This window comes from Myotis daubentonii, chromosome X, assembly GCF_963259705.1.
Source record: "Myotis daubentonii chromosome X, mMyoDau2.1, whole genome shotgun sequence".
Lineage (NCBI taxonomy): Eukaryota > Metazoa > Chordata > Mammalia > Chiroptera > Vespertilionidae > Myotis > Myotis daubentonii.
The window spans coordinates 126738940-126762451 of NC_081861.1; the positions used below are offsets into that span (position 1 = coordinate 126738940).

General features: G+C 42.0%; 1 protein-coding gene and 1 pseudogene across 2 annotated transcripts in view; both read right to left on the reverse strand.

Moving 5' to 3' along the window:
- The window catches only part of SMS (spermine synthase), a 60371-nt gene that overhangs the window by 4099 nt on the left and 32760 nt on the right, over positions 1–23512 (reverse strand). The window contains exons 5-9 of one of the 2 annotated variants that reach the window (XM_059680471.1): positions 19336–19511; positions 18023–18166; positions 17464–17564; positions 7096–7210; positions 5458–5537 (exon numbers count right to left, since the gene is read on the reverse strand). In XM_059680471.1, coding sequence (XP_059536454.1) covers positions 5458–5537; positions 7096–7210; positions 17464–17564; positions 18023–18166; positions 19336–19511 — 616 coding nt within the window. The remainder of the gene's footprint in view (positions 1–5457; positions 5538–7095; positions 7211–17463; positions 17565–18022; positions 18167–19335; positions 19512–23512) is intronic. The other variant, XM_059680470.1, reaches the window with a different exon arrangement.
- On the reverse strand, positions 136–5339 carry LOC132224671 (large ribosomal subunit protein eL13-like; annotated as a pseudogene).

Genomic DNA, 23512 nt, shown 5'->3' on the forward strand with positions numbered 1-23512 from the left:
TTAACTCTGGTGCGGTGTCACATATAGAAATTTTTTGATATTTGCAACCATAGTAAAACAAAGACTTATATTTTTGATATTTATTTTATATATTTAAATGCCATTTAACACAGAAAAATCAACCAAAAAATGAGCATCACTGGCTTAAACTATGACCATCATAACAGTCTAAGATATTGGCATAGAACTATATTTACTCCCCATGCTTTCCCTGAAATTTGACTTAAGGCATAAGAGAGCAAAAGTTCATTCACGATAGATACACTAAGGGTATTGCCCAGTTCCAGTCCTTATCAAACATTTTCTCTTGACTTCATTGTTCTAAATTTTCTGCCTTTCTTGCCACCTCTGATCTACTTCACAAGCAGATCAGGGTGGTCAACAAATACAGTAGACATCTGCTAGGGGGCTACTGGAAAAGTATTTTATTCTGGACAATCAAGAATGAACAGTGGCCCACCCCTTCAATTTTCTTCTAGCCTATAACCTAGATGTAACATTTGGAGCTGCAGCAGCCACTGTGTGAGAATAAAAAAAAAAAGGTGAAGAGAATCAGAGATGCTGGCCAAGAGACATGGTAGAGCTGCTAAATGGATACCTCATCTGCATGGTTCTACAGCACTGCTTCTAAACTTTATTTTTTCATCACAAGTTGCCAACAGCAACTTTCTTTTTTCTTTTCAACATCCTGTTCTGAGGCTTCCTTGGCTTTTTCTGCCCAGATGCCAAAGATCTGGGCACTGGTGCGGGCCATGCAAAGACTGGTGAATGCCTTGAAGTTCTCTTCCTCCAGTGATGACCCTGACTTTCTCCTTCTTGTAAACATTCCTTATGGGCATGACTGATCCTGTCTGGGTGGCCAACTTGAGTTCTTCAGCAAAACTGTCTCCCTTCTTGGGGGCCTCGGGTTTACTGGGGAAGAGTATGAGCTTGGAGCGGTACTCCTTCAGGCCGCAGCACGTTGGCCTGCAGGGACTCCGTGGACTTGTTCTGCCTCCTCGGATCCACCAAGATCCCAATGGTCCGGGCCACCCTTTTTATGGATGCCAGTCACTCTAATTCCTCCAAGCTGAAGCCCCTGCTGGCTCACACTGTGCTGAGGTACCTCACTGTGGGGCATCTCTCCATGGACAGTATGGGTCTGGATACAGGGCATGCTTTGGCTTGCTGGGCCTTGCACTGTTGGATCCCACATGTGGTGGTTCAACCATGTGACAATGCACAGCTGCCAGACCTTGTGGAAGTGGGGCTTCAGGATCATGCCATTGTGGGCCCTCTCTGAAGGAGAACCAGCACTGGAAAGCAGTGGCTCTCAATGTTTAGTGTACACAGGAATCATAGGTGATCTTGCTAAAATACAAATTTTCAATTAGTAGGCTGGGGGTAGGGTCTATCATTTTAGCACATTATCTCCCCAAGTGCTTTCATAATAGACTTAGAATATAAGATAGGAATTTAATGCCACCTGTTTTCTTTCTTTTTTTGGCCACCTATTTTCTTTTTTTTAAACATATTTTTATTGACTTTAGAGAGGGAGGGAGAGGAAGAGAGAGATAGAAACATCAATGATGAGAGAGAATCATCAATCAGCTGCCTCCTGCAAGTCCCCTACTAGGGATCAAGACCACACAACCCGGGCATGTGCCCTTGATCGGAATCGAACCATAACTTCCTGGTTCATAGGTGAATGCTCCATCACTGAGCAACACTGGCTGGGCACCACCTACTTTCTTTTAACCACTGAAGTTCATAACATTCAGAGGGCTAATGAATGTATGTGCTGATTCTATTTCTTCAAAAGAATCTCACTGTCAATTTGCCAAAAAATAGGCATATACAATATAAGATGAAAATTATTCACAAGTTAAGACAGCCTGTGATGTAAGCATTTTTGAGGATAATCTTTCAAAACCAATCAACCAGCCAGCCATGGGCAAGCCGGTAGACAGAACTATTCTGAGAACTGGCCTTGGTGGTTTTAACTTAGCACATTCGCTCAGCATGACGTCATCCTTCAGTGCCAGCCAGTTTAGTAACCCATCATCTAGGTCCTGCAGTGGGATTTGGCCAAAGTGCCCTTGGCCAGCATATAATTTGGTTTCAACATCAAGTTCAGCATGAGAGCATATAAACACCACATGTGTAATTTAAGACTCACAAATAGAAAACACTGCCTGGTTGTTTTTAGAGCACATCACCCCTGGGGAAGCTGTAGAATAGAAATGCCACCGACATACACAGTTCAATGGTTTCCCTTGCCATCCTAAAATTGACACCACACTCTCTTCACAGAGGGATAACAGGAGAACCTCCTCACAGAGAATGTGGTAAGGAAATAGGATACTTTCAATTTGTTCTTCCCCAACACTGTCAAAAAGCAGCTTAAAAAAGAAAATAAACTCACCACAAATAGAGACCTACCCAAAAAAGTAACATGATGCATTCCACTTTCCTGTTTATTTAAATAGAACTACTTTTTTTAAAATTTTCTTAAGAAAGACACATGGGAAATGCAGAACAAAAATCTAATAGCAAAGAATTAAGCACTTATTAAGGATGAGAGAAAGGGAATAATGGGGCCATGGGGGGGGGGCTGCACTCCAAGGGAGTAAATCCCAATTCAGTAGCTTCAGTTCTAGAAAGTTCTCCTTGACTCATGTTAGATGTGGGTAAGTGAATCTTAGTTTTTTACTTTAGATTTCTGTAGTGCTTGTGTCTTTTCAACTTAACAGTTAGCATGTATTACTTCTGTAATGTAAAAAGCAGGTGCAAAAGTATACATCCTTAAGGACTCCGTTTTTATTGAGTTCAAAAGCAAGGAAAACTACACAATATAATGATTTAGTATATCACAAATATGTGAAACATCTATAAAGAACAGCACAGGAATAAAAAACCCAACAACACTAAAGGTAGTTTACTTCTAGAAGGTGGGCATGGATTAGGGAGGGATGGAGATGTGTCAGTGGTACTGGCAATGTCCAATTCTCAAGTTAGGGGAGTCAGAGTTTGCTTATACTTTGCATTATAATTTACATGAATGTCGCACACATTATCAAAAAACCTAGACTTAATGGGGAGTGGGGAATAAAGGGAGGGAGGCCAAGTCTCAGGATATGCCTCCTAGTCCTGTGAAAGCAATTCTCTCCCAGCTTCAGATCAGATCCCCCATCCAGCAGAGCCCAAATCCAGGCACTCCATGATGCTTTCCCCAGCTTTGTGGCACAATGACAAGGTCACAGCGACACCAATGACATTATGAACTCGGTACTGTGATACAAGCAATTTTAAGCAGAAACGTTTAGCTTTTGTCAATCACCAAGCAACAGGTCAAACAACACTTTCATCCCATCTAAACCTTACTCCAGTTCTTTTCTTTTTTCATCTTTATTGTTGAAAGTATTACATATGTCTTCTTTTCCCCCCACTGACCTCTTCTAATATGCCTCCACCCTCTGCCCCAGGCCTTCACCACCCCATTCTATTGTCTTACTCCAGTTCGAAGCAACACACTTGAGGAAGGGAGGTGGGTGTAACACATGCGGCCCACAAGGAATATTTTTGCAGCCCAGCCAATATAACGGTATGTAAGAAACATTTTAATAAAAATTTCGTAACTCTTGGGGGGGGGGTGGTAAGAGATCAACCGAAGGACTTGTATGCATGCATATAAGCATAACCAATGGACACAAGACCCTGGGGGGGCAGGGGGTGAGGGCATGTGCCAGGGGGTAGGGGAGGCCGGGGAAACATCAATGGGGGGGGGGAAGGAGACATATGTACTACTATCTGTAATAATTTAAACAATAAAATAAAATTTGCCGAAACCGGTTTGGCTCAGTGGATAGAGCGTCGGCCTGCGGACTGAAAGGTCCCAGGTTCGATTCCGGTCAAGGGCACGTACCTGGGTTGCGGGCACATCCCCAGTAGGAGATGTGCAGGAGGCAGCTGATCAATGTTTCTCTCTCATCGATGTTTCTAGCTCTCTATCTCTCTCCCTTCCTCTCTGTAAAAAATCAATAAAATATATTTAAAAAAAATAATAAAATTTTTTAAAAAATTGTACCTTAATTTTTACAATATCCTGTTATACATAATTATTAATAACAAACTACAACGTTTGCTAATGACTGATGACTAGAATCGTGTTGCATTCACTTCCCTTATGCATCTTACACATAGGCGCACCACTTCTCTCCACTAATACTAGCAGCGAATATTTTAGCAGTCGATGACCACATCATCAGTCTTGGACTGACCTGTTTGGTGTGCGCAACAGGAAATATTTCACTTTCGGAGAACAAGAAAAATAGGTTTATTTGAGTTATACTTATTAAATTTGTGCAGTTATTCAGTGTCTGATAAGTTAATGTTCAAGAAAAAATATTAATTTTTATTAAAATGTTCTATTATTTTATGTTAACGATGACTCACTTATTTCAGCCCTTTGTATTCAGCATGTCTCTATTGAAATAAACCTACATTTCTATGAAAATTGAAGCTTCTGTTTTTTTGAGGCCCGCATAAACTTAAATTTGTTTATTTGGCTCGTGTTATTGTTAGCCTATGAGTTGGACATGCTTTGGTGTAAACCAAGGGTGTCTTCTGAGCTTATCACCTGGCAGTAAAAAAAAATATTGCACTGTGGCAACTATATCAGTACATCCAGAATCAAACCACCCTGCACTCTTGACTTGACCACTGCTTCTTCGAGGGCCTACAGCCTCCTTAGTCCATGTATGCCATCACACATTCAACCATTTATCAATCCTGGGTATGATCAAATGAGATAGCCTGGCATCTCTAACTGTAATGAATGCAGGGACAGGAAACATGTCCTAATATAGCTTTTGAATTTCTTGGAAACTGGCACAGTCCTGAGCATATAATGTGATTTTTCATAAAAGTCAGTTGGCAAAGGCAAGTTATCAAGGCCTGGATCATTAATATTTAATGAATGGGCCATGGTGATCTATTAAGGTAGTGTTTTTATTAATCCTCCGTATTGAGATATCAATTCTCCGAGAAGGCAGTCCACAGGACAAATATTCTCAATGAAAGAAAACAGTTCCACTTTCCTCCTAGCTCCACTTGTGAAAGTTCCCCAACTCACTGAATGTGGGTTGCTTTTATAAGAATAAGCTGACTTTGAGCAGGTTTCATTGTAGATTTCCTATAAAGGGGGAAATCACAATCTCTGTCTCCATCTCGTGGCAGCAGCTCATACTACAGCCAGAGCCCAAGGTTGATAAATCCAGTAACAAACAGAATACAAAAGCTGATTAATTCCCAATAGATGCCAAGTCGGCTATTTACAAACTTACTGCTTCAAAGATCATAATCTAATTATGTTGTTCTATCCTTACCAGACATAAATTGCATGAACATGCATTCACATTTCAAAATAGAAAATGCTTATTAAGAGTTAGGGGGGTGGGGAACAGTTAAGAAGCCTACCTGTGTAAAATATTTCCCATCCTGTTTCAGTACTTTCATGGAGAGATCAAGAATCAGTCTGAGAAACTCCCATGTGGAATCTGGATGTTGAAAAATGTAGGTTTATTAAATATGGGTTTGCATGCATCAGAAACAAAATGCATCAATACTCAACAATACCAAAGAAAGAGCCTTGAGCTTAAGACCCAATATTGGAGAGCTTATTAATCAATGAAAATGTATTCTCACTTATCTATACTAATAAAATGGTAATATGCTAATTAGAGCGAACATCCATCCGGACAAAGCCACAGCGGCCGCAAGGGCCTAGATCAGGGGTCCTCAAACTTTTTAAACAGGGGGCCAGTTCACTGTCCCTCAGACTGTTGGAGGGCCGGACTATAGTTTAAAAAAAAAACTATGAACAAATTCCTATGCACACTGCACATATCTTATTTTGAAGTAAAAAAACAAAACGGGAACAAATACAATATTTGTATTTGCATGTGGCCCGCGGGCCGTAGTTTGAGGACCCCTGGCCTAGGGCCACCACGGGAGCGGAGGCGGGGCTGCCGCCACAGGAGTGGGAGCGAAGGCGAGGCCACTCCTGCAGGAGCCCCGCTGCTGCCTCCTTTCCTGGTCCCGGCGCCACGCCTCTGCAGAGGTTAGATGGGGTGCGACCTGCTGTGCCTCAACCTCCCACAGCCCTTCCCCCAGCCAGCCTGGCCCAAGATTGCCCCCTGCCCACCAGTGGGCAGGGGGCAGGGCCAGCACTAAGAAGCGAGGGCCTACTGGCTGGCAGTGGCAGCAGCAGTGGGGTGATGGGGTGCTGCCTTCCCATGATCGGCCTAGTCGCCTCCCACAGAAGGAGGCCTGACTGCAGCTTAAGCCTGCTCCTCATCAGTAGGACATCCCCTGATGGCTCCCAGACTGTGAGAGGGGGCAAAGGGAACTGAAGGACCCCCACCCCCAGTGCACGAATTTTTGTGCACTGGGCCTCTAGTGAATATATAAATTGGGTATCTTGTACACATGTGCACATACCCAAGTGGGTCAAAAGCAAATGTGCTTTACTTAGCACTGTTCTCACAACACCAATAAAGATTCGACACAAAAGGCAGTGGCTGAAATCTGCAAGAGGACAGCTTTAAGTAAGGGGGATAAGCAGCAACATCCCAAGAGAGAAACTGCAAAGGTCATCAGATAGGGATCCAGCCTGAAAACTCAGCAGGAAGACAAGGTTATAGAAAAATCATTAACACTCAAACCCCAACCCAGCAGTGCTTTCAAGCCTGGGGTTTGAGAAAGGAACCGTCTCTGGCGTTGTTTAGGCAGGTCACCAGTTTGTCCCATTACAGGTTAAAAATCACCTAGGGCAAATTATCAAACAAGCTAATGTATTAGTGATGTAATTATGAGTCATTTTATTTCATGTTTGTTTCAAATGACAGTTAATTTGCTCATTTAGGAACAGGACAGGATTTGACCAAAGCCAAATACAGCCCTCTTTCCACCGTGGACCTCAGTTTAACTACCTTTAAAAAAAATGAAGACACTTAACTAGATAATCTCCAACATCCTATCATTCTCACATGGTGCCAAGAAAAACATTTCCATGAACATTTCCGTTCTTGTGGTTAAAAACAAAACAAAATCTACCTTCTTCCGGAGATGTGGAGATTGGAACAGCTGTCAAATCATTAATCACATAATCAAATTCTCTCCCTTCTTTGGCGTACCTCTTCAGTACCGGAATACAGTCCTCTACTAGAACCTTCCAGAAAGAACAGAAATAATGCGGGTGAGCCAACACATGTGGAAATAGTTAAACACTTGTAGAGGAAGAGGAAAATTCAAGCTGGAGCTGACATCCCACAGCACCTGCCACACAAATAAAAATGACTTCCACCCATGCCTATAAGAACTAAAATTCAGTGCTTACTACATGTTTCATGTGCCATCTCATTTTATCTAAACAACTCTGCAAGTGCTATCATTATCCCTGTTTTACAAATGGAGAAAACAAACTCATGAGGATACAAAGTTTATGCAAAGGCACCCAGTAACAGAGCCAAGAAGTACACCTAGAGTTATCTGAAACCCTAATCTATATCGCCTCTGCTACTATCTGTATTTTCTTCTACTTTTAGTTTTTCTTCTACACGAGTACTGAATAACTTCATTGTCTATTGATGTATTTTTGCACTTTACTCCAAACTCTTAACCTAAGGTTTTTCAATTTCCTCTAACATTTATGAGTACTGACGGTAATAAAGCCATGTAATACATACCAGCTCCCAAAACAGAGTTATTAAGGAGGTAAGTATAGCAGCTAAGAGCTGGAATTCTCATCGAGACACTATAGTAAATTCAGGAACTGAGTTTGGGGGTTGCCTTATCTTTGAAGTGCTGGGGACACATCTGGCTCTAGGCAACATCCTAAACTAGGCAAGAGTTATTCCCCTTGTCTTTCATTTTTCTAGCTGCAAAATACGTATTTGTGTAAAAAAAAATCACAAATAACAAATAAATCAGAAATCAAGGTTAGCCTGGCTGGTGTCGCTCAGTGATTGAGCATCAACCTATGAACCAGGAGGTCCCGGTTCAATTCCTGGTCAGGTCTCCATCCCCACAGGAGGCAGCCGAAAATGATTCTTTCTCATCATTGATGTATGTTTCTTCCTTCCTTCCTTCCTTCCTTCCTTCCTTCCTTCCTTCCTTCCTTCCTCCCTCCCTCCCTCCCTTCCTTTCTCTCTCTCTCTCTCTCTCTCTCTCTCTCTCTCTCTCTCTCTCTCCCCCCCCCGCCCCCCGCTTCCTCTCTGAAATCAATAAAAATATATTTTTGTAAAAAAGAAAAAAAAATCTACCTTGCCACAATTCCCTAAAATAATCTATTCCAGATTTGCTCTTACACATATACTCAAAGTCACATCTTTTTTTTTCTTAATTAAGGTATTACATGTATTCTTATCCCCCCTTTGCCCCCCCCACCCCCCCACTCATGCTCTCACCCCCCTGGTGTCTGTGTCCATTGGTTGGACTTATATGCACACACACAAGTCCTTTGGTTGATCTCTTCCCCTTACCCCCACCCTCCCCTGCCTTCCCTCTGAGGTTTGACGGTCTGATCGATGCTTCTCTGTCTCTGGATCTATTTTTGTTCATCAGTTTATGTTGTTCATTATATTCCACAAATGAGTAAGATCATGTGATATTTATCTTTCTCCAACTGACTTATTTCGCTTAGCATAATGCTCTCCAGGTCCATCCATGCTGTTGCAAATGGTAGGTGTTCCTTCCTTTTTACAGCTGTGTAATATTCCATTGTGTAGATGTACCATTCATCTGCTGATGGGCATTTAGGCTGTTTTTTTAATCCACTCATCTGCGGATGGGCATTTAGGCTGTTTCCAAATCTTAGCTATTGTAAATTGTGCTGCTATGAACATAGGGGTGCATATGTCCTTTCTGATTGGTGTTGCTTGTTTCTTGGGATATATTCCTAGAAGTGGGATCACTGGGTCAAAAGAGAGTTCCATTTTTAGTTTTCTGAGGAAACGCCATACTGTTCTCCACAGTGGAATGTCACATCTTTTAAGGTAACTAAATCTTATGGTCCTAATCTATCTATATAAAACCCTAATATGCAAATCGACTGAACGGTGTAACAACGGTTTGCTATGACATGCACTGACCACCAGGAGGCAGACACTCAAAGCAGGAGCTGCCCCCAGCCCGCAGGCCCCCACCGGCAGCAGCAGGGAGTGGGGCTGGCGAGCGGGTGATGCCAGGCCAGCCTAGGTGGGTGCGAGCGGGGGACCCAATCACCCTGCCAGTCGCCCCACAGATGGGCCCTGATTGCCAGCCAGATCTAGGGACCTTACCTGTGCACGAATCTCATGCACTGGGCCTCCAGTGTTTTATAATGTGCTTCACTTAATACATCATTTAACTGTAACCATGCAAAAACAGTAAAGACACTAACACTAACACCCCAGCTGCCTTCAATCTATTTATCAATCCCATTTAAGTGCTTAAAAAATCTCAAGTTTTTTCTCTGTGCTCATAAAGATTCTTGTAAAGTCTCACCTGCAAATAAAAACAAGTGCTTGTTCTTTTGTAAAACTAGGATCACACACATTGTTCTAAACTTGGAAATATTTACCTAGCATCATTCCAGGTAATGATGTTTGTAAAAACTGTATCATTCCATTAAAATGTTCTACACTTATCATCTTTGAGCCTTGGCCTCTACAAATACAGCCATAATAAACCTCCATAATAAAGTATAGATGTTTTTCTGTCTGTGGGCTGGATGTTCAAACACGGGATTGCTGAGACAAAGGCATGTGCATTTTAGTTTTTAAGGCAATTCACACTCCAATCATCAATGCATGTGAACAACTATTTCCTTTCATCCTTCCCAGCATTGGCTGTTGTCCCCCTTCTTCTATTTGTATCAAATCCCTTGCTAATATTTTCACATGAACTTCTTGTACCACCAATAGGGGTGAACATCTTGTCTTAAACGTTTTCAGGTTATTGACTTCTGCCTTCTGAGAAGTACCAATTCATATGGTTAAACCAATATCACATGATCTCACTCATTCATGGATAATAGAGACCATTATAAACTTTTGAACAATAATAGATACAGAGGCAGAGCTGCCTCAAACTGGTTGTCAAACTGCAGCAGGAAGGCCAGGGAGGGTTGGGGGGCAGGAGGGACGGGGGTAAGAGATCAACCGAAGGACTTGTACGCATGCATATAAGCATAACCAATGGACATAGACACTGGGGGGTAGGGGAGGCCAGGGGATTGTCAAGGGCTGGGGGGGAAAAAAGGACACATATGTAATACCCTTTGTAATACTTTAAGCAATAAAACAATTTTAAAAAATGTTGTAGGGTCTCTTTATATATTAAACGGATTAAGTCCCTGTCCTGTTTGTTAGCAGTATTGTTTTCAGTCTGCCTTTTGGTTTTGTTTACAGTATTATGTTGTCATTTCAATTGCTGAGGTTCTTGTCCTTTTTAAAAATGTTTCCCAACTCCTAAACTTTCCTATAAATATTAGTTTTATTTTTGTTTTTTAATATATTTTTATTGATTTCAGAGAGGAGAAAGGGAGAGGGAGAGATAGAAACATCAATGATGAGAGAGAACCATTGATAGGCTGCCTCCTGCACACCCCCTACCGGGGAATGGGCCTGCAACCTGGACTTGTGCCCTTGACTGGAATCTAACCAGGGACCCTTCAGTCTGCAGGCTGACTCTCTACCCACTTAGCCAAACCAACTAGGGCCATGTATTAGTTTTTATAGAGAGAGCTTAAACCATCTGAAATTGATTTTTCTATGGCTTCTAAGGTTAATTAGCTTTGTTCTCATGCATATACTAGTATACAGTCCATGATGCCAGCATCACTTATTAAATCAACTCAATCTCCTTTACCCAAGCAAAATGATTAGTAGAATGAAGGAATGGAGTGAAGAAACAGAATGAAGAAATAAAATGGAGTCACTATGGTCAAGCTGCTAAATTATCAAAATAAAGTAAGCTGAGGCACAAGTGACTGTATTCTTGCCTTAACTATCCTAGGAACTAAAACTTCTGAACTTCCCAGTCCTGCGTCAATGCCTGCATACACATCTGCTGGTTGTGCATCAATACCTGCACATACATCAAACCCTCAGATGACCATATGAATGACCTCCAGAAGAAATTATTCCATTGTCCAGATCACGGGACATGTGAAGCTTACCATCCTGAACCGACTCATGGGCTAAGAATGCAGGATGAACTCTACTTAAGAATGTACTTTTGCTATAAAAACTCTCAGCTTTTCTTTCTGCTTTGGAAAACTTTTGGCATTGCCTACCTGAATGTCCCATTTGTAAACCCTAATACCCTTGAATAAATCTCATTTATTGCTAGCCAAAGCCTTCTGACTCTTTTGAGCTGAGTCAACACACCTTACACCACATATTAGCTGCATGTGTTCAAGCCTCTGTGACACTCCTGTTATCTATCTGTCTCTTCCTGTGTCTACATCATACTTCCTATTGGATTATAAGAGGGCAAATCTCCCTTCACTACAGTTATTTTAAATGTTTTTCTTGGCTATTCTTAGAAACTTATTGTTACAAATGAACTTCAAAATCACTTGGTCAAATTCTAAAAACTCCCTTGGGATTCTCTTTAGAATTATTTATCATTAGGATGAAAGACATTGTTCTGATATTTTCATCCAAGAAATGTAATGTCTCTCCACAGATTCAAACTTCAGTTGCTTTCTTTCAATAGGATCTTAACGTAATTCTTATCAGTCTCACAATACTCCGGATTTGTGTTAAACTTATTCCTAGGTATTTAACAATTGGTTACTACTCTAAATAGGATTTCCAATCTACCCTCCACCCCAATTTCCATTCAAACTGTTTTGTGGTTAGCATAGCAGGAGCTTTTAAGTCTGCCTTTCTGCAATCACTTTACCAAATTTTCATGAATTCAACTAGATTTCTAGATGAGTTTCCTAGATCTTCTAACCAATTGGCAAATAATTTCTTTCTATATTTATATTCTTTACATTTTCCTGCCTTACTGAAGTACGTAAAGCCTCAAAAAGAATGCTGAATAAAGGGAATAAGCATCCTCACGCTAGTTTTAGAGGAAATGCCTTATGTATTTTTCCCTTATGGATGAGAAAGGGGCCACATACTAAACTGGACAGGCTCAGGGGAGGCCTGTGTGGCTGCCTTACGAACTCAGAGACCTAAAGGAACTACATATAAGACGGTGTGGAGTTAAAACTTCCTAATTAAAAGCAGTCATGGTGGGTAGTCATGTCCTAGGCCTGTATCTCCCTTGACAAAAGTCAATCTTTACCTTAACTGTGCCTGTCGGGTTTTTTTTTGCATCTACCATAACATACCTTTGGAATGTCAGGGTAATTTCTTTTTTTTCCAGACCCCTTCACTGCACCAGAGCAGAGGCCACAAAACCCCTCATTGTTATTATCATGTTGTTAACTGTTAACTATCCTATACCCACCAATGTAAAAGAAGTATGTTTTACTTTTTATCCAATCTCAGAGATTCTGCCCCCAGTTTTACTTTACCCCACCTCCATAATCTATCACCAATGGATTTCATGTAACTGTGCTTATGCCTCCTCCTTTGAGTCTAATGTATAAAGTAAGGTGCAAAACTGCCAAGCTCCAGAGCAGTTTCTCAATCAGTTGAGATTTTGCTTCCTGGCAATTTTTGTCAGTATGGCTCAAATAAGCTCATAAAAATTCTCTACTTGTTTGACTCTTTCTTGAGCTGATACCACCCTATCTAATAAAAGAGTAATATGCAAATTAACCATCACTCTGTGACAAAGATGGTGGCACCCATAGCAGCCGGGGCAGGACGCTGGCGGCATCACTCCGGCAACGTGAGCCCAGCAGGCATTGCTGTGGTGACCCGGAGCAGGCAAGCGCCCAGCAGTGCCTGCTGGCAGTCACCCTGGCAATCCGCAAGCAGGCAAGCACTGCCCACAGGCAGCACCCAGCAGGGCCTGCTTGCCCGTCGCCATGGTGTGGAGCAGGCAGGCCCCGTAGAGAGCAGAGAACCACGGGGAGCGGGCCTAAGCCGTCAGTAGGACATCCTCTGAGGGCTCCTGGACTGGAGAGGGTGCAGGTCGGGCTGAGGAATCCCCCTATCCCTCCCCCCCCCCGTGCACAAATTTCGTGCACCGGGCCTCTAGTCTTATATAATAAAAGGCTAATATGAAAACAGACCGAACGGCAGACCAACCAACCGGTTGCTATGACGTGCGCTGACCACCAGGGGACATGTGTGGAACATGATGTGTGGAACATGGCAGGCTGTCAGCGCATGGGAGCAGTGGCAGCGGGAGTGGGGTTGCCGGCAGAGAGGGGACCAGGGGCCGCGGCAGGAGGGGCCGGGCAAGGGTGCAGAGGATGGGCCGAGACCCACCCCTGTGCCCACCGTAGCCTCGCGGCTCACAGTTCCTTTCAAGGTGCACAAATTCATGCACTGGGCCCCTAGTTTAATACAATATTATCTTTAGGTTTCTGATGGTTTCTATTATGTTTAGGTAGCTGCCCTTCTTTTGCAATTTTATTTTACCTAAAGAAATTTCATTACCCTTTGTGAGAACATCGATGGACCTGGAGAGCATTATGCTAAGTGAAATAAGCCAGTCAGAGAAAGACAGGTACTATATGATTTCACTCATATGTCGAATTTAACTAAACTACCAAGCAAAATAGAGACAGACACATAGATAGAGAGCAGGCAGACAGCTCTGGTGGGGGAAGGGAGGTTGGAGGGGGTTAGAGTGGCTGAGCAAAAAAGAATAAAAGAGAGAGAGGCCCTGGCTGGTGTGCTAAGTGGTTAGAGCACCAGTCTGCGCATGAAAGGGTTTGATTCTAGGTCAGGGGCACATACCCGGTTGCCAGTTTGATCCCTGCCCTGATCAGGGTGAGTGCGGGAGGCAACCAATCAATTTGTCTCTCTCGCATCACATAGATGTAGATGTTTCCCTCTGCCTCTCTCTCTCTCTCCCTCCCACTTACTATCTAAAAAACAACAACACACACACATAAAAAAACAATGGGAAAAATATCCTTGGGTGATGATTAACAAAAGAGAGAGAAAAAAAGAGAAAGAGAGAGAGCGAGAGAGAGAGAGAGAGAGAGAGGGAGAGAGAGAGAGAGAGAGAACTCTCATGGATATGGATAATAGTGTGGTGATTACGGGGGTAGGGATGGGGGTATAAGAGGGCATAGAGGGGATAAATGGTGATGGAAAAAAATAAAAGAAAATTTTAAAATATTTTATAAATACTTCTAAGCCAACTGGATGTCATAAGACAAATATTTTGACTTTTTTTTTAAATATATTTTATTGATTTTTTACAGAGAGGAAGGGAGAGAGATAGAGAGTTAGAAACATCGATGAGAGAGAAACACCGATCTCCTACTGGGGATATGCCCGCAACCCAGGTACATGCCCTTGACCGGAATCGAACCCGGGACCTTTCAGTCCGCAGGCCGACGCTCTATCCACTGAGCCAAACCGGTTTCGGCTATTTTGACTTTTTAAAAAAAGAATTACTATATATTCCCAAATACTTTAGCATCTATTAATGTCAATTATTTTCTCCTTTAAATTATTCATATAATAATGTTGATTTCTTTAAGATTCATATTTTTACATTTATGAACTAAACTTTCTTGCACATAATATATGTAAGTCTTTAAATAAAGTGTCAGATTTAACTTACTACTATTTTATACTTGGAAATCTTGCCCATACAGAAATCGGCTTTTAGTATTCTTTTTGTACTATTTTAATGATTCTTTTATAAGTGCTTTGGAACGCTTACTATTTTCTAATAAAAGGTTAACAGAGTAATTTTCTATTTTTCAGAAGACAAACAGTTGCAAGGTCCTGGGGATCTGTTGATGGTAGAATTTTAATGCCTAAGGGGCTTGTCTGCCGCTGCCAGGGAGACCAGCAACCTCCACCCCTTTAGAGCTGGGAAAACTGTGTGCCTCAGAAGAATTGTACAGGCTTCCCCTGCTGGTTGTTCTGTTCCAGAAAGAAGGCAGGGGAAAAAGGATATGTTCAGGCAAACAACTTCCTCAAGAGCCCAGCAATTTCAAAAATACTACTTTCCCCTTCTCTAAAATGTCCAACTGTCTGTGTCACCTTCTGCCTTCAGTGCTCTGCCCTCAGATGGATTTTCAAGTGGAAAGGTTTACTTCCCAGGCCATTAGTAAATCTTCCCATTTATATATGCCCTTCTATATATATATATATATATATATATAACAGCCTAAGCCAGTGGTCAGCAAACTCATTAGTCAACAGAGCCAAATATCAACAGTACAATTGAAATTTCTTTTGAGAGCCAAATTTTTTAAACTTAAACTATATAGGTAGGTACATTGTTATTAACTTAATTAGGGTACTCCTAAGGCTTAGGAAGAGCCACACTCAAGGGGCCAAAGAGCTGCATGTGACTCGCGAGCCGCAGTTTGCCGACCACGGGCCTAAGCGACCATTATGACCGAACTACTGGAACAACCGGTTGACCAGTCACGATAACACACACTGACCACCAGGGAGCAGACACTCAATGCAGGAGCTGCCTCCTGGTGGTCAGTGCATTCTCACAGTCAATGTCCTGTGGCCCCTCCCCCCAGCCAGCCAGCCCACCATAGGCCTCAATCACCAGCCAGGCTGAGGGACCCCACCTGTGCACAAATTCGTACACCAGGCCTCTAGTTAATTATAACAGTGCACAAATCCACATGCACAACTCCACAGTACTGCAGGTTTGGGTTGGGGTTCTGTTTCATCTTTTCCTTAATTCATATAAGGAACTAGGAATCTGAATCACTCCTCTAAAATTACCCTATAACTTTGAATAAATGTCCTTCAAACTCTAAGTTTAATCTTCTTCATCCATAAAATATAAATAATATCCGCTTGGTACACATGTGAGCATGCAATGTTAAGACACCCAGGGCAGAGGGCTTGGCTAACAATGCAAACATTATTTGTTAACAATGGTAACTTTTAGCTCATTGTGAAAAAATCTGTCATGCTCTGAAGAACCTAATTCCCCACCCCTTTTAAACTTTCACATAGTATAAGTAAAATGTGTATTTTTTCCTCTTGTCCACAAAACAGTCAAAACTGCACTGTAATGTGGAAATAATTCCTATCTCAGCTTAAAAAATTAACATGTGTGTACCGTGAAATCAAATTTGGATGCACACACTTTAAGGACAATGGGATGGGGTAATTTATATATCAACAAACTGAAGCTCTCATCTAAAATGTCTATACATCTAGAGTTACACAAGATTTTTGTTCAAATAAAGTATTTGCTTGATTATATTGTTCTAAAAAGTACTGCAGATATGAACATCAAACATGCATCCTAAAATATAATACAAAATGTATCCTACAAACTGTAATGATGGGTGGACTTGAAGTACAGTAGAATTTAGGACAGGAACCAGTTTGCTTAGCAAATTCCCTCTGAAAGACCCAGACACAGAGAGATTATCCAGGGTAGAGAGACAAAAGGTGGTGGTTGTCAGGTCATAAAATGGAATTAAAAAAAGAATGAATGAGTGTTATTAAATTCAGAAATTATAGTTATTTCTTATTGTAAGTACACTTCTGCCCTAAATATAAATCTACATATAACTCACAAAGAGAATGAAGGGGACCAGAACATGCCACCTCAAAATGTGTTGCATTGGCATATTGACTAGAGAGGCTTTCTCTGAACTCCCCTTATCTGCCTAAAGACAGATCCTCCAAAAGAAACTCAACTGTCATCCATTCCCCTCCCCAGAGGATTCAAACAGGAACATTGCCTCTTAGCACAGGAGAGAAGATTAACACTACGTGGACTCCAACAAAATGTCGCAAACTACCTTGCCTTCTATCTATTCTTCTAAGGGCCCATCCGTCTTTCCGAAAAGTCATTTACTCTCCCCTTTCCCTATTTAAGACTACAGGCCTAGTGCACAAAATTTGTGCATGGGTAGGGTCCCTAGCGGCTGCCGGCTGGGGCCTTCTTTCATTACGTGCTGCCCCCTGGTGGTTAGCGTACGTCATAGAGAGCAATCGAACTCCCAGTCGGTCAAATTTCAGAGTGGACACTTTGCATATTAGGCTTTTATTTATATAGAAGATGATATTTAAGCCTAAATTCTAAAGCTACCTCTGTGTTACTCACTTTTCTCTTGGGACCTTCACATACATAAGAGGGATACATGCCAATAAACGTCTGTTTTTCTCTTGTTAATCTGTTTGTGATTATAGGAGTCTCAACCAAGAACTAGAAGGGTAGACAGAAAATTCTCCTCCCGTACAAGATGATATATTTATCTTCTTAACCAGTTATACTTAAAGTTGTTTTAGGAAGGCACAATTCAGATTAGTTATATTATCAGTTCACTTAAAAACATTATCTGGAAAACACAAGTACCTGATAGCAGTCTCCTTTAAGATTGTCTAAGACATCACCACATGTTTTTCGCATGTATTTCTTACATCCATCAATCACCATTTGGTCAATGTTCGGAACAGGTTAAGGAGAAATTTAGCCAGAATTTAAACATATCAAAGAATTCTGAAATAGTAATACTTTTTTAAAAAGGTTAAGACAAACAGAAGTTTTATAACATTCATTTATGTATCACAAGTTAAAAAAGATGAGTAAGACAATGATTATATTTTTGCACCCAGGACATTCAAAAAGAAATGAATTTTTTTTTTCTTCTCATAAAGAAGCTATTTTGGCAACTGCTGAGTAGACATGGTACCAAAGTTGCTTGTTTTTTCATTTGCAACTAGATTATCTCTGCTTCTTTGTTGCTGGCCACATAAAAAGGCTATTGGTACTAAATTGTAATGTTTGTTCAAGGCACTCTTTATCACACATTTCCCTCATAACATTAACTGGACTCATGAGACAAAAAGGGAGGAAGAAAACAAAAGCAGCCCATTGAACCTGATTCCATATAAAAAGGATATCTCTACCATAGTGACCATCTTTGGTTTCAGTTTGACTATTTCACATAAAATGCCCCCATCTCCACCTCCTAGAATCAGCACGTCTTTGCCAGTGTAATCTTCTTTGCCACTGCCCATGATGGCCCGGGTATACGCCAAATCACTCTCCGCCAGATCTAGGAAGGAAACAGACCCAAATTGGTGACTCTACCCAAACCCACACACCACCTGACTCACACCCCTCTCGGAAGGGCTGGATTCTAGCCCAAGATGTTTCCATTTTCAATTTTTAAATACAGTCGACAACGCATAAAAGTAGTTTTTTGGATTGTGGATTTTTCATCGATCCCAATACAATACATTACACACATAGATGACATACATGTCTGCATTAGTCACTCAGAAAAAAACTTGGTCTTAAGGATGTACTGATATGAATTATTAAAAGCAATTATATCTTTCCAGATGAAATAACACAACATCTAAGAGTTGCTTCAAAATATGAGAAACAGCCCAGCCAGCATGACTCAGTGGTTGAGCACTGACCTATGAACCAAGGAGGTCACAGTTCGATTCTCAGTCAGGGCACATGCCCAGGTTGCAGGCTAGATCCCCAGTGTGGGGCATGCAGGAGGCAGCTGATCAATGATTCTTTCTCATCATCAATGTTTCTCCCTTCCTCTCTGAAATCAATTAAAATAATGAGAAAGAAAGTGGACTGGGGTTTAGGGGAAACAAGACTGGCCAGGAGTCAATAACCATTGACACTCAGTGGTGAGGGTATTATGTGGGTTCATCATACTACTTTGTCTACTTAGATGTGAGGTTTTCCATAACAAAAATATTTTTGTAAATAAGCAATTATATGCTTTTGGAAATACAATCCAAATACTCAATACTAAGAAATTAAGAAAAAAGAATGTAGAGACAAAGTTTTCCTAGCTCTGCTGTAAAACACAAAGGCCCAATCTACAAGTGAACACAACAGAAATGTTCATTTCAAAAACACCAGTGCCAAGGACAAACTTGGGCAAATCCACAACAGTGATATTTGTCAGGAAAACAACATAATCCAACAGTCACTTTAAAAAAAATTTTTTTTAATATATTTTTATTGGTTTCAGAAAGGGAGAGACAGATAGAAACATCAATGATGAGAGGGAATCATTGATCCTTGTATGCCCCCTACTGGGGATCGAGCCCACTACCTAGGCATGTGCCCCTGACCAGAATCGAGCCTGGGGCCTTTCAGTCCGCAGGCCGACGCTCTATCCACTGAGCCAAACCGGCTAGGGGCCAACACAGTCACTTTGTTATACAATTGGGGTAGGGCTGGAATACTTACTAACATCCCCACTGAGGATGAGAATATTTCCAAACTGCTTCGAGTGCAGAATTTTAATGTTCTGATAAGGTGAATCTTCATCATACACCACTTCATCTATGTCGTACTCAACCAGGCGGCCGTCAGCAGTGGGCCAGTACCTGTCAATGGTCCCCCCTCGAACTATGGGTGGTAATCTGGAAAAAAAGGGAGACAAGAATGAGCCTTGTAAGAAGGCCGCTTATGGTGAGCCTGCCTTAAAATTGGACTTGGGAGCAAGAGTGTGCGGAAGCAAGCCACATGGCTCCAGGCTGACTCCTGAATAGCACCCACAAATCTAATGCTTGGCCTTTTAGGTTTAACCAACATGGCCACCAAATCTCCACAACTGCTGGACATAGGACTTTACTCTTTAAAAACCCTCCTGGCATGATTTAAATTTTCCTAATACAGTGGGGCCTTGACTTAGGAGTGTCCCGACTAAAGAGTTTTTTGAGATACCAGCTGTCTCTCGGCCGATTTTTTGCATTGAGTTGACAAAGTAATTTGAGTTAACGAGCTCGGTCTCAGAACGAATTAAACTTGTAAGTCAAGGCCCCACTGTAAAAAGTTGGAGAAAATGGCCACTGAGGACATCACACTTTACCCCGAATATGTCAGCAGGGATCTCTTAAGATGGCCTACTTAACTACATGGCCATTATCACATTCCTGCAAAGTGCACATGGACGTAATACCACCATGTAGTTCAGAATCCATCCCCGAGTGTTTCCAATTGTACAAATAATGTCCTTTATAGTTGTTCTGCTTTTGAACGAAGGATCATACAATGTATTTTGCTGGGTTTTCTTTTTTTTCCTTTCTTAGCCTCATTTAATCTAGACTAGTTTTTTTTCCCCCCTTGACATCTTTGGAAAAGTCCAGACCAAGTACTGTGCAGAAAACTCCTCAGGTGGGTTTGCCTGATCATCTTCATTAGAGTCAGGTTGACATATATCCTAGAGCAGCGGTTCTCAACCTGTGGGTCGCGACCTCTTTGACGGTCGAGCGACCCTTTCACAGGGGTTGCCTAAGACCACCCTGCATATCAGATATTTACATTGCAATTCCTAACAGTAGCAACATGACAGTTATGAAGTAGCAACGAAAATAATTTTATGGTTGGGTCACAACATGAGGAACTGTACTTAAAGGGCCAGAAGGTTGAGAACCATGTCCTAGAGGCACCACAATAGGGACAGGGGTTGTGTGCTTGTCCAATTATAGGTGATGCTAAGTGTGGCCAATCAGTTGAAGTAGATGGCACCAGATCTGTCCATGTGCAAAGGTACCTTTCTGTCCCTTTAAAATTACTAAGCAAGCTGTGGGGTGATCCTCCCAAGCTGGGTAAGGTCCTCATCTCCCAAGAAGCCTTCACCGGTGGCTTTGGCATCTACAAGGTCCTTGCCTGAACCTATTATTACTAGAGTGGCTGCAACTGATGATTTTCTGATTCCATTATTGCAGAAGTATTCAGTCCTTCAGACAGGGTGAGTGTACTAGAAACCACCAGCAGAGGACACTAAGAGACAGGGAAACACAGACCTGGAAAAGGGGCTTGGCAAATCTAACTGGAATACAAACACAATGACAACTCATTGCACACATGGCACAACCCGTCGCCAAGTCATGTGTTCTCGGACAGTGGTGTGTGATAGCAAAACAGCTGCAGACACCTCAAACGCCGGGAGATGCGGCCTCTGACTTGCTCCAATGAACTTCTTTTCTCTCCCCGCTCACCTGCTACCCAGAGTCCAGTCTGGACCTGTTGTAAGTTAAAGAGGCTTCTCATGGGGAAATAGTCAAGGACACTGAGATTTACAAAATCAAGTTCCCATATACCAGCCGTGGGCAAACTACGGCCCATGGGCCGAATCCGGCCCGTTTGAAATGAATAAAACTATTGAAAAAAAAGACCGTGCCCTTTTATGTAATGATGTTTACTTTGAATTTATGTTAGTTCACACAAACACTCCATCCATGCTTTTGTTCCGGCCCTCCGGTCCAGTTTAAGAACCCATTGTGGCCCTCGAGTCAAAAAGTTTGCCCACCCCTGGCATATACTCTCATTTAACGCTAACCGCTCCTGATTTACCACTTCATCTTTCAGATAAACAAATTCAGCTGTTGGAATGTTAGGCAGGATCAGACATTTTTCTTGTAAAATGTGGAGCCCCAATCAGGACACCTTCCCCCATCCCAACAGCAGGCAAATAGGACTTGGGGGAAGCCTCTTCCTCCACCCCTGGCTGATGGTGAGGAGTAGCCCCAGCTTTCAGGGGCAGAAACCTACCAAACCTACCTCCTGGTTGACAGCCAGCCAGCCAGCTATCGGCTTTCACTGAATTATGGGCAAACCCACTGAAAATAAACAATGCCCAATCTCAGTGATGTCAACAGTACCTTGGCTAAGGTTGAGCCTCTTTCCTTAACTACAACACAGTGGTTTGTAAAGATTGGCAAAGAAACAACAAGGATCTGCAGCACGATGGGGAAGGCATTACCGCGATGAAGTACTCATCCTACCGGGACTTGCATTTATCTCCCCGTGATGGGCTACAGGGGATACTCTGGAAGCCTACAAAACTCTTGTTCCAACCATCACTGCTGAAAATCAAAATTGGATGGTAGAAAAGTCAGGCAGACCCTGGCCAGTGTCGCACAGTTCACCGAGCATCATCCAGGGCCCAAAAAGGTCACTGGTTTGGTACCTGGGGCAGGGCACATGCCCAGATTGTGGGTTCGATCCCCGTCGGGATGTGTGCCGGAGGAAATTAATTGATATTCGTTCCCGCCCACCCCTCCCTTCTTCTCTCAAATCAATAAAAATATTTTTTTAAAAAAAGAAAAGAAAGGCAGAATACGCCCTGGGCCTCAGGTACGGATGTGTAAATTGCAAGAATTATTTGCAACAAAACTGATGTGAGCTTGTTTTCCTGTTCTTTTTCTTTTGGAAAGTAGAATACAAAAATACATTTTCTAAAAACACAAAAACAAAGACGACAACAAAAAAACAGCCCTAACTGGTTTGGCTCAGTGGATAGAGCATAGGCCTGCAGACTGAAGGGTCCTGAGTTTGATTCCAGTCAAGGGCATGTACCTTGGTTGCAGGCACATCCCCAGTAGGGGGTGTGCAAGAGGCAGCTGATCGATGTTTCTCTCTCATCGATGTTTCTAACTCTCTATCCCTCCCCCTTCCTCTCTGTAAAAAAAAATCAATAAATGTATATTTTTAAAAAAAACATGGCTTCATAGATGAAAAATTACATTTACTTCATTGCCCATAGGGGAGTAATAATTTCAGATGTTCCTGAGTTATTTGTTAATGACTCTCTAACAATGTCATTCCCGGGAGAGAAAAGTGGCAACATCCTTTTCCTTTTGAAGTCAATAACAAAGGGCCTACCACAAAGTATTTCCAACCACCTCTCACCTCCTTCCACCCTGATTTTATGAGGAGACAGAAAAACAGTGACCTCCACCCTGATTTTATGAAGAGACGTAAAAACAGTGACAAGCAAAAACAAATTCTGCATTTCAAACTGAACATCTAAAGCCTAACTTCACTATCCCTTTAGAAACTCCTGGACCAGAAAGACACAAACGAACCAGACTTCTCATAAATGCTGAGGCCCATAAATGCCTTCCATCTGTTTCCTTCTTCCCAGAATTAACTCCGATAAAAATCAGACCAATAAAACTCAGAGGCATTTTGAAGTCGGCCAATCCATCATCTCCAAGTTTAGACATTTTACAACACAGTGGGAACCCGTTCAATTCAAATGGCTGTAGATAAGGAAAACTCTTAGAAATGGGAAAAGATAACAAATCCAGAAAAGAGCGTGGGTGTGGATGTGTTTTTTAAGGATGGGGAAGGGGCTGAGAACACATAAACTGAACTTGGCATTCTGACAGAAATAAAAAAAGCGGGCAAATTCTACACTGTGCCATGTTCTTTTCACTTGCAGTTTCCTGCTCTCTGCCCCACCAGAGACTAAACGCCTTCCTAGTTCTGGTACATGGCCCTGGAGCCTTCCTATGGACTGATCACACTTAGCATGCTGAGCCACTAAGTACTTAAACATCCTAGCTCTTGCCAATAAGGATTCCCTCTCCTGGAAAGGGCCATGAACTACAGAAATCTGTATTCTAGGTGCTTC